Here is a 12441-nt window from a genome sequence, read left to right on the forward strand (position 1 = left end):
TGTAACTGCAGTGCGTCCAGAACTGGTGAAGACAGGAATGAGGAAACCGCGGGGGCCAGGAGGGAGCAGAAGGGCGCTTGACAACTTTACAATGACAGCCTCAGCTTTTGTAAGGAGGGAGGGTGTTGGCTTGTGTGGAATCTAAGGAACTAAATAGTTACAAAAAAAAAAAAAACACAACACTGCATTTTTGTAGGCTTCTCAGTCTTTGTATTCCTCATTCACACTTGAAAGTAGGTGCATCTCTGCAAAGGGGGCTCTTGGGTTCAGCTGGTGAAGGTGAAGCTCCTCATGTTTTCCCAGATTGAATTGCAGGGACTCCCACTGTGCCCTCAATCTGTCTCATCTCCTCAGGCTGCGGTCTTCAGTGATTAAAGTCTGTGAACCCAACCGATACTGTGTTGTGCCAGGGTGCTGCCATTCAATGGGCACAGGTCAGGTTTGATTTTTCTTTTTTCTTTTGCAGTCACGTGCCTCACACGTGAAGGTGAAGTCCTATATCAGGCCAGGCACCCTACTTGAAACAGTGTCTGAGATGAAACTCTCTGTGATACAATTTCAGTCATTGTTTCTGGTAGAGTGAATGGCTGCCTTTCTTGGAAGAGCTGAAGGAACAATAAAGCACAAGAGTGACAGAAGTCCTCATGGGGGTGACACCAGGTAAGGCAGGGAGAAAGCAAAGGAGCTGCCAGTCAACAGCAGGGATTCAGATGTTTGACTGACAAAGCTTCCATGTTTGAACAGCCAACAAACATTCATTTCTGCTCCTGTCTCCTCCATTTAAATAAATCACTGACTGAAGCAGCACAGGAATTCCTAGTGTGGTTTTTTCCTTTCCTTTTCCTTTCTTACACAACCCCTTGCGTAGCTGGCGCAGCTTAGTCACACAAATGTAACCATTAGACATTTGTCTTTGGATCAAACAATTTGCAAAAATATGTGAATGCACAAATGGGAATAATCAGAAACTGCAGGATCAGAGACAAACTCGGCTCCTGAAGGGCCACAGGTAGTTTTATACCTGCAGCAGCAGATCTTGCCATAATTCAGGTTCTTCTTCTTGCTCTTTTCTTCAATGCCAGCACATGAAACACCAAATACTACAATAAATGTCATTTTGAAAGGAATGGGAAAACTGCAACAGCTTTAAGGTTGTTTACACATCTAAGCACAAAGACACTAAATGAGGAGCTTTTAGAACTGCAGACTCTTCAGATCCACTCAAAGCAATGCTGTCCCTGGATGTCACTTCAGCCATTCCACAAACGTAAAGGGCTTTCTAAAGACAAGCCTTTCAAGCTTGTCTTCCAAAGTATCACAAGTTGTGTTTGTATTGGGGTACCTCTGGAATGTTTTTCAACTTTATGTCTTCAAATGCTGATTTCACGATTACACAGCCGGTGGTTATTGCTACTGCCTCACAGGTCTGGCCTTCCTTAACTTGAACCTGTGAGCACACCTAGGGTTTGTCTACACCTGGCATGTACATTCTGTTTTTAGAAGGATTTTCCTTAGGATTCTCTAGTTGTTTCTCCAAATTTGCTGAAATGTATGTGTTAACTGGCATCCCAGCCAAATGCGAGTGCATTTTACTGTGGACTGCTGCTCTGGTCAGGGTGCGCTCCTGCCTGCCAACCAAAGCTGCTGGGCATGCCTGGTTGCATCCGCACTTTTTGCACTGCTTTTAATATCCTTAGAAAATGTATATTCAGTGAATAAGAATAGATTAGAACCTCTCACACATTTTTTCCCTGTTCAAAATTTAAAAGCGCCACTTTATGATTAAAAGGTGCGTTAAGTTATGCTGCCTGGTATTTGTCCCTCTGTGTTTAACTGGTTGCTGGTAAAGAATTTTAAGCCCTTTTTGCCTTATTCTTAACAAATAAAATTACAGACAGACAAAAATGAAAGGTGTTACGCAATCAATTAACAGTAAGAAACTCATGGCAGGGATGGGTAGTGCCATCTCAGCTTCACTGGGCTCGAGGCAGAGCCAGTCCACTGCAAGGCATACTCGCTCACAATTGCCCAAGTCTGAGTGAATAAACAACCTGTATAAAAAAGATAAAGAAAACACTGGAGCATTCAGTACCTAGTAAAGTGGACTTTTTATATACAAAATATCTGTGTGCTCCCTATAAATCTGAAAGGTTCTCTTATTTTTTACATACCAGGTTAACTGGAAGTGCATATAAAATGGAATAGAAATGTTCCCCTTAACACTCTTGCATCCTGTTGCTTTTGGGCAGTTGGCCATGCTCACCACCCATAAAGCAGTGCAACAACTGAACCATTACACCGTTAAATGAGGTAACAGACTACGGGTGCCTTAGTGAACACATACACACACACACACACACACACACACACACACACACACACACACACACACACACACACACGTGTGCCTTTAGTCATCCATCCTTAAAACATGCTAATAACTTTAAATCCAGACTTTTTTGAAAGCAGCATAATTTATTTTTGTTGCTAAGTAAACAAAACAAGAGTTCACCATGTACTTCTGTTTTCACAAACACTTTTACATTATGAAATAAAATATAAAAAAATAAACCAATTATCTCCCTGCACATAGATCTTTTGCCACTTTCCTGTTACATACTGTAGTTTGAAAGCTTTATGTTATAAATGGCAAAATTTGCTCATTAAAGGGTTAGCACAGTAGGACAGTGGAGGAAGAATCTCTGATCACAAGTTTTCTGCCTTCTGCACTGCAAGTGAATGCTGGATACAAGATCAGGACCTGAAGAGAAGCTCAGAGCACCTAGCCGTGTTCCTTGGTCCCATCTCAAACTAAGTGAATACAAACTTGGTAGAGAGCATCAATGGCATTTTCACAGCAATGGCTCCATACTCTCATACACCACAGGTAAAAGAAAGAAAGAAAGAAAGAAAGAAAGAAATAACTTATGGGCTCCAGTCCTGAATATTAGCTCACCCATAGAAAGACTTTGGTCAAAAGAAAGCTACACCAAGCCTTGGAAACAAAAAAAAAACAAACAAACTGAACAACGTAACAGAACCGTCCCTTAATTGCTTGCATAGCAGATTGTGCTGCTTTGAATAAGGCAGACAGCACATAGTTTTTAAATATATTAGTTGCATTCCCAGAAAAACCTTTTATATTTACTGCTACATAACAATTAGGTGGCAGACGATGTATGCACAAATTCAAAATTTTGCTGTTCAGGATTTCTACACTAACGCTTCATGAAACACCTCTCTAGTTCCACCCTAAAGCGGAACATGACTGACATAATTGGTGGTTATCTTTATTTTCTATTCAGGATGACCAGATGCACCTCAAAAAGTATATCTTTATATATTTTGTAAGTAATTAAACCATACAGTACTCTGTGAAAATTGAATGTTATAACAAAAAAAAAAATGCAGGCGTCTGAAATACCTCAATGACTTAACTTAAAATATACATTTTGTAGAAAATGTTTATCATACTTTTTTCATGAAGGGTAAACATGGCAAAAATGAGCTGCTGAAAAGTAGGAAGATATCTAATAACTAGTCAGGCCAGCCAAAACCTGGAAGAAACAGTTCCTGCTCAAGGCACACAAGACGAGGGGACAAGAAAATAAGCAAAATCACTAGTGTGTGGCCGTCAGTCTCCTGGCGTGTCACCAGATGACGGCAGGTTAAAAATGAGATCGTGTGTGTAATGTTTGACACGGGTCCAAATAGGCTGTTAATCAATTCTAATGGCCTTTTGGCTCATATGCAACTCTTGTTTACTATTTTATTTACTAATGTGATAACAAGATACGTATCTGTAGTCTTAGTACACTGCTTTGTAATGAGCCTTATCATAATAAAATAAATTTGTAATTCACCTTGTTACCTAGCTTACTTGCTTTACAAGACAAAGATTTTTGAAAGGTGCTATGTAAAATAAAACTGAATCATTACATGGAATAACATTACACATCAATCTTGCTTCCAGAAATCACAAGAAGTCAAGATACTGGTTTAAAGGTTAATGCTAATCCCAAATGAACACTGGAATTAAACATTGTCACATGTGTGCAAGGGAGGCAGTTAAAGGGCCTGAATGAGGGGAATTCCACACCAAACCAGGGGGTGGCAGAGTATACTGACGCTTTCTGTCTTTCCACTGCAGACCGATTCTGGGAAATTCTACGTGGATCTGAGGACGTCACACTTCCTGTTCCGGCCCTGATGACACCACTTCCTGTCCTCTTTTAAAACTGCCATCTTTGCCTCATCAAGACAGTTCTGTTCTGGACTCAATTCTGTACTCAACTGTACTCAACACTGCAGCCAGGAAACAATATACGGGTGGCTCTCCCAACTCTTTTTGTGGCTCACTTGTCTCTTCTTTGACAACATCAATAGCAAAACTATTTGAAAAGCTAAATAATGGGTGTTAAAATAAAAAAAAAATACTCCTATTTCTTTACTGAACTAACTCGGAAAGACTTCAGTTGAAATTATCTCTTTTAACTGTAAATAAAGAAAACCTGGGATATTTCTGCATTTCATTCACTGACTCAACAAACCTTCTGATTGACTGCTGTAAATTGAGAAGGTACACATTTTATATTTGTTATCTAGATCTCCAGTATCTGCTAACATTTACTACATTTATGTCCAACTATATAAGGATAAATAATTATTTAGTTCCATTACTGTAATAAAAAAGCAGCAATAACATTGTAGAAAATAATCTCTATAAAATATATGTTGCAAGGTCAACAGCAGAGTGCAGTTTAGGCTCAGTATTTAGTCCAGCAATCAAAAGACTAAATGGAAATATTAACAAAATGGTCAATGCATTAGATCTTTTTTTTTGGGGGAGAATGACTATGCAAAAAGCAAAAAAAAAAACAAACAAAAAAAACATAATAAAGTCCAATTAAATCATTTTCCATGCACTTTTTGTAAATAAGATAAAGCCAGTCTGGGGTTTCAATAGTTGCTCATGATAATGGATGTGTAGCTGCTCCAGCATCCTTTAAGGGTATTGGATAAATGCCTTGCTGCACAGGTGTGCGATTTTTTTTTTTAATTATTTTCTATTTATTGATCAAGTATCCTGTAACATTAGTGTAGAAAATTTTTGTACAGTTGACAGAAGCTTCCTGTCTTTAAATAAATTGTTAGGTGGACAAGAAAGCATTGTAAAACTTCTTGCTCTTGTATAAGAGTGTACATGGAGAGCAGCACTGAAGAGAGGGCTTAGCTTAAAGAATATGCTGAATCTATTTATTTAAGAGACAAAAAGGCAATGAAAATGTTTTACTATGCATAACATTTCAGTATAGTCTCTTTTATAGTTAAATTTCTTCTAATGCGAGTCTAATAGTTTATTGCCAAAAATAAATTCAAAAACAATATTTAGGTTTTATACAGAACAATGTTAAAAATGCTTTGTAAAGAGCTTTGGAAAGAGGCTAAAAAGTAAAGAGACAACAGTCTAGTGCAAGTTTAAAATAAAAAAAATACAAGAAGAATCATAATGGCAGAAATATACACTACAGAAAGCAGCCATCTCAATAGTCATATTTTAAAGAATGGTGTGCCCATGGTCTTTAGTTCAATAAAATGAAGTACAAACAACTCATTACAGTCAAAACCTAAAAAGATTAACAACAAAAGGCAAAGACAAAAAAACAATAGCAAGCTTTTGCTCACGATTCTATGGCTCAGACTTGTGCTTTCACTGCTTGTTCTGTAAATTCAATACATAGAGACACAGTGAGCATTGAAGACAGTGCTACTTTATACAGTAAATTATTTTCTGCTACTTAAACCCATATTGTTTTCACCATGTACACCCTACTGTCACTGCTTTTTAGCTTAACCTGTTTTGTGGTAACTCAGTAACACTAAGCTACTGTACAGTTTCACGCACAATAAGAGTATGGAACTTGGTTTGCTGGCACAATATGTACACAGGCATAAAGCTCTTATGCCTGTGAGAAGCAACCAAGTTTGAGCTACAATGTCAGTCAGAGGCCACTGAAATGCATAGCCTGGCCCACAGAGCATTCAAGAAAAGATGCCCTCATTCATTTAACCGAGAAGCTAGTAAAGTGGAAGGAGAGGGACAGGCAGTCCTTATCCACTTGCATATTGACGGCTGATCTTTAGTTTAATGGGCAAGCAATATGAATTCAGAAGGATGAAGCCATGCAGGAATACAAATACCCTGAAGCACATATTCTAACCATATCTAACATATCAGATACAGTAGTCTTGTGAGAGACAGAGTTGATGTACTCATTAAGGTGTGTCAAAGGACTGCCAGAGTTACACAGATTCAAAAGAGAGCAAAATAATACAAAGACAAGCAGAATATCATGGGTTTCATAACATGCTCTTACAGAATTCTGGTTTTTCAAGTATAAAATGGGAACATCAATAAGTACACTTGTAAAACTGTTGCTAGAACTAAAATACATTTTCCTTATTTCATTATAGGAATAGTAATAAAGCAAAACATTGATATGAAGCCAGACAGGCAGACTCATTAAAACATCAGGACATCACATTAATGGCCTTAGCTAATACTTCCTTCAAGACAGTCAGAACTGTTAACATAACTGTGTCTAAGTCCAAAGTTTGTCAAAAATGCTTAAAATTAACTAAAGTTAACCATTAAGTGAGAAAAGCTGCCTCAAGGCCAGCAAATGGTCTAATGGTATGGAATGCTGCAAGATCCAGTCACAAAGGATCAGCCAGCCAGTTAGCCACAGCTGACCTTCTCTGGCCACGTGCACTGCTAAAAAATGACCACTCCATGCACAACTGGAAGCCAGCCCAGTTTTTTTTCATTACAATGCAGCTACAGGAAAAAGTGCAAGAATTTGCAACTGCAAAGAATGGAAGACCAGCATTTTTGGCTGAACTCACTACCTGGATATCATATATTAACGAAAATAAAGAAAAATTTAAAAATTCAAACAATAAAAACACATATAAAAAGCTACATATAATTTTGTCGAGTTCTTCATGGAAAGCTTGGAAACTTTTTGTAACTGGTTAGAGGATGGCTTTCTTTTCAGCTTTTGTGATGAAACTGAAGGTTGACCTGCCACTTTAGGCAGAATAACCAGCTGTCAGCACTTGGTCAGTTGGTTCAATTTTGTTCTTTCATGGCAGTTCCCAAATGCAGACAAAAATGGGCTGGGAATGCATGTTGCAATCCTAAGTGTTTTTCATTTTTATTCTAGTGTGGATCCTGAGAGAAACATCAGGTTTTTTTAAGCTGAAAAACATCCTTAAATTGGAAGTAGCAAGAAGGCAAAAGGAACAAATGGTCACTCTCTGTAATAGGAACCTGGAAGAGAAAAGCAACGTATGATTAAGAATGACAGTGAACTCTAAACACATACTGTGCATGCAGAAATACCTTCTGAAGTGAAATACTACAATATTAGGTGTTTGAAAATAAAATTTAATTGTTGTAAAAATGTAATTATATCTATGTCATAGCTCTCAACCTATTCTCATCATAACAAAATAAAAATGTTAAGGTAGCTCATCTAAAATGTTTCATAGGAATCCTTACTAGTTACAAAACAGAGGAATTTAATCTGTGTCTACCACTGATTGCTGAAAATATTTTCATTTTATCTCAGTTTGCTTTATAGTATATCAGTGCAACGTTAATACCAGCCCAGTCTTTTTTTGGGGGGGTTTTGGGGTGGTATAAAATAGAGTTACAGCCCATCTTCTTCATTTAAACAAGTGGGTTTAAATGTGCAATTGTGCAATTTTTCACTTACACAAATTAATATTTACTACAAATAGTAGTCTCTAAATAATACATAACAAATACAATCATAACAATCATACATAACAAATGAATCATAACAAAAGTATATTCAGACAAAATAAAACACAGAGCACAACAAAGAAGAAAGCAACAGGGGGAATGGGTTGTAAGCTTGTCTGTAATTTGCTCGTATTTGACAGTTAAATGATTACTTTCTTGGAACAATGTCAAAACATGCCTCTTTCAAGTTTTCTGGCAGTCTTTAATCATTCAGTTTGAAACCAATGTGAGTGCAAACTGCAGACGTTGCATCTCTCCATCTTCAGTGTTGCTCCTTTTTATGATTCTTACCTAAGGTCACTGAATGGGGTTGTGTATTATTTTCAAATGCAGTTGTGTCAAAAACACTTTAAATGTAACTAAGGGCAGAAACTATCCAACCATTGCTTGGAAGAAAATTTATGGAGTTTTGGAAAGCTTCAGGATCATCAGTACAACATGGTTGGTTGCAAATGGTCCATCCAGGTAGTGTTGGTGACACCTATGATTATATTTTTCCAGTGTTAGATGCTCCGAACCATTGTTCAACAAAACAACAACAAAAAAAAAAACTACTCTAGTAAGACTAATAGGGGACACCAGTTAGCTAGTTAACTGCCTTATTGGGTTAGGACTAGCAACAACATAATTATATCCCATATTATGCTATATACTAAGCACTGTGATTTCAAAATGCACTATATACTGCAATTTATTACTTCATTTTTATTTGAGGGGCAGCAGAGTTGCACAGTGATAGCACTACTGCCTCACACCAAGGAGTTTGCATGTTCTCTATTTCTGTGACACTAAATTTGATGAAGTATGTGCACATGTGCTTGACCTGTAATGGAATGGTGCCCTGTCCAAGGTTTCTTAATGACTTGCAGCCCATGCTAGCTGGGATAGGCTCCAGCACCCCCTGCACCACAAATTTAATGCTACTATATGAGACTGTGTGTTGAGTATTCAGAAATTGGCTCTACACTAAGTGTACTTCTGCTTTCAAGTGCTTTTATCAGCTTGAAGAAAGTGTGTCATGTCAACCAACAGTTTCAGATGAAAGGGAGGATGTGGCGAAGTCATAATGAGGCTTTTTCAAAAAGGAAAAGGCTAGTCTTTTGTTATTTGACAGAAGGATGCTTGTTTAATCAATGATAACACAAAATACATTACCAAACCAAAAACTACAAACAGGGTGTAGGTAGAAATGATGTGCAAAGATGACATGACAATCTTAAAAATCACCCAGTGTTCCTTACTATGTCTGAAGAAGAGTGACACTGAATGAAGAGATTTGAAATTCTCAATTCAATTTGGAATATTCAAATTATAATAAATAATTGAATTTATGTGAATAACCCAGCCACAGGGGATGCACAAACCATTGTGCTTCTTCATGTCGGTCCCAAGCCTGGATAAATGGGGAGGGTTACGTCAGGAAGGGCATTCAGTTTAAAATTTTGCCAGATCAACATGCGGACAACAATACAGATTTCCATACCGGATCGGTCGAGTCCCGGGTTAACAACGGCTGCCACCAGTACTGTTAGCCAACAGAGTGCTGTCAGAAATTAGGCTACTGTTGGCTGAAGGAGAAGAACTGAGGGGGGAGACATGTCCAGAGGAGAGAGGAGAGGAGGGAGGTAAAGAGAGTGGAACTGAGGGTAGGAACTTTTAATGCTGGCATTATGTCTGGTAAGGAGAGAGTTAGCCGATATGATGGAGAGAAGGAAGGTTGATATATTGTGCATGCAACAGGCTAAATGGAAGGGGTGTAAGGCCGTGTGGATTGGAAGTGGATTCAAATTATTCTATCATGGTGTGGATGGGAGGAGAAATGGGGTTGTGGTTATTTTGAAAGAACAGTATGTCAAGAGAGTTTTAGAAGTGAAAAGAGTGTCAGACAGAGTAATGATTATGAAGTTGGAAACTGGAATTGTGATGATGAATGTTGTTAGTGCACATGCCTCGAAAGTTGGGTGTGCAATGGATGAGAAAGAATATTTCTGGAGTGAGTTGGATGAAGTGATGGACAGTCCACCCAAGGGACTGAGAAGATTTCAATGGACATGTTGGTGAAGGGAGCAGAGGACACAAGAAGGTGATTGGTAGGTATGGTGTCAAGGAGAGGAATGAAGAAGGTCAGATGATAGCGGTTTTTGCAAAAAGGATGGGCGTGGCTGTGGTGAATACGTATTTTAAGAAGAGGGAGGAACTTAGGGTGACGTACAAGAGTGGAGGAAGATGCACACAGGTAGATTATATTCTATGCAGAAGAGTCACTTTGAAGGAGACTGAAGACTGCAAAGTGATGGCAGGGGAAAGTGTAGTTAGATAGCAAAGGATGATTGTCTGTAGGATGATGTTGAAGATCAAGAAGAGGAGGAGAGTGAGGGCAGATCCAAGGAACAAATGGTGGAAGACTGCAAGGTTGAGTTTAGGGAGAAGGGATGACAGGCACTGGGTGGCAGTGAAGAGTTAACAGATAGCTGGACAACTACAGCAGAAGTAGTAAAGGGTGACAGCTAGAAGGGTGCTTGGCGTTGCATATGGACAGAGGAAGCAGGAAAAGGAGAGCTGGTGTAGGAATGGGGGAGGGAGGTACAGGAGAGTACACAGAGGAAGAGGATGGCAAAGAAGACGTGGGATAATCAGAGAGATGCAGAAAATAGACAAGAGTACAAGGAGATAACGCGCGAGGTGAAGAGAGAGGTGGTGAAGGCTAAAGAAAAGGCATATGATGAGTTGTTTGAGAGGTTGGATACTAAGGAGGGAGAAAACGACCTGTACTGATTGGCTAGACAGTGGGACCGAGCTGGGAAAGATGTGCAGCAGGTTAGGGTTATAAAGGATAAAGATGGATACATACTCACAAGTGAGAAGGGTGTATTGAGAAGATGGAAAGAATACTGTGAGAGGCTGATGAATGAAGAGAATGACAAAGAGAGAAGGTTGGATGATGTGGAGATGGTGAAATAAGGAAGTGCAACAGATTAGCATGGAGGAAGTAAGGACAACTATGAAGAAGATGAAGAATGGAAAGCCTGTTGGTCCAGATGACATGGAGGGGTTTAGAAGAGATGGCAGTGGAGTTTTTAACAAGATTGTTTAATGGAATCTTAGAAAGTGAGAGGATGCCTGAGGAGTGGAGAAGTTTACTGGTGCCGATTTTTAAGAATAAGGGGGATGTGCAAAGCTGTAGTAACTACAGGGGGATAAAACCGATGAGGCACAGCATGAAGTTATGTGAAAGAGTAGTGGAAGCCAGGTTAAGAAGTGAGGTGATGATTAGTGAGCAGTAGAATCATTTCATACCAAGAAAGAGCACCACAGATGCAATGTTTGCTGTGAGGGTGTTCATGGGGAATATAGGGAAAGTCAGAAGGAGTTGCATTGTGTCTTTGTGGACCTAGAGAAAGAATAAGACAGGATACCTCGAGAGGAGTTGTGCTATTATATGAGGAAGTCGGGAGTGGCAGAGAAGTATGTAAGTGTTGTACAGGATATGTACAAGGGAAGTGTGACAGTGGTGAGGTCAGCAGTAGGAGTGATGGATGTATTCAATGTGGAGATGGGGTTATATCAGGGATCGGCTCTGAGCCCTTTTTTATTTGCAACGGTGATGGACAGGTTGACAGATGAGAATAGATAGGAGTCCCCTTGGACTATGACGTTTGCTGATGACATTGTGATCTATAGCAAGAGTAGGTAGGAGGATGAGGAGACCCTGGAGAGGTGGAAATATGCTCTAGAGAGGAGGTGAATGAAGGTCACCAAGAACAAGACAGAATACATGTCTATTATGGGGAGGGAGGTCAGTGAAATGGTGAGGATGCAGGGAGTAGAGCTGGCAAAAGGTAGATGAGTTTAAATACTTGGGATCAACAGTTCAGAGTAACAGGGATTGTGGAAGAGAGGTGGAAAAGAGAGTGCAGGCAGGGTGGAATGGGTGGAGAAGAATGTCAGGAGTGATTTGTGACAGATGGGTACCAGCAAGTGTGAAAGAGAAGGTCTAGAGGACAGCAGTGAGACCAACATTGATATATGGTTTGGAGACGGTGGTACTGACCAGAAAGCAGGAGAGAGAGCTGGAGGTGGCAGAGTTAAATATAGTTAAAGATTTGCATTTGCTGTGACAAGAATGGACAGGATTAGAAATTAGTACATTAGAGGATTGGCTCAGGTTGGACGGTTGGGAGAAAAAGTCAGAGAGGCAAGATTGCGTTGTTTTGGACATGTGCAGAGGAGAGATGCTGGGTATATTGGGAAAAGGATGATAGCATATAGTTGCTAGGCAAGACGAAAAGAGGAAGTCCTAAGAGAAGGTTTATGGATGTAGTGAGAGAAGACATACAAGGTGATGGGTGTGACAGAGCAAGATGTAGAGGACAGGAAGATATGGAACAAGATGATCCACTGTGACAACCCCTAATGGCAGCCGAAAGAAGAAGAGGAATTGAATTTATGTGAATATACACATAACAGTAGATTAGAATGTGCCATGACACTTCATTTTCACATGGTAATGGTTACAGATTGTATATTTCATATTAAGGTCTTTCTTCATTGTAAAATACAAAAACCTTCATATAACAATGATCAGTTCACTTTATATTAGAACCTCTGCA

General features: G+C 39.3%; 1 protein-coding gene and 1 long non-coding RNA gene across 3 annotated transcripts in view; one reads left to right on the forward strand and one right to left on the reverse strand.

Annotated features, from left to right (window-relative positions):
- Positions 1-594: 594 nt before the first annotated feature.
- LOC120537230 lies at positions 595-4347 on the forward strand. Its single transcript, XR_005635286.1, has 2 exons — positions 595-660; positions 4151-4347. It is a non-coding gene; the product is annotated as an uncharacterized LOC120537230 (long non-coding RNA).
- The window catches only part of ccdc50a (coiled-coil domain containing 50a), a 110741-nt gene continuing 100755 nt past the window's right edge, over positions 2456-12441 (reverse strand). For both annotated transcript variants that reach the window (XM_039765995.1, XM_039766003.1), the window contains one exon: positions 2456-7333. In XM_039765995.1, the coding sequence (XP_039621929.1) occupies positions 7314-7333 (20 nt within the window). In that variant the 3' untranslated portion in view covers positions 2456-7313. The remainder of the gene's footprint in view (positions 7334-12441) is intronic.

The sequence above is a fragment of the Polypterus senegalus genome, chromosome 1 (genome assembly GCF_016835505.1).
Source record: "Polypterus senegalus isolate Bchr_013 chromosome 1, ASM1683550v1, whole genome shotgun sequence".
NCBI lineage: Eukaryota > Metazoa > Chordata > Cladistia > Polypteriformes > Polypteridae > Polypterus > Polypterus senegalus.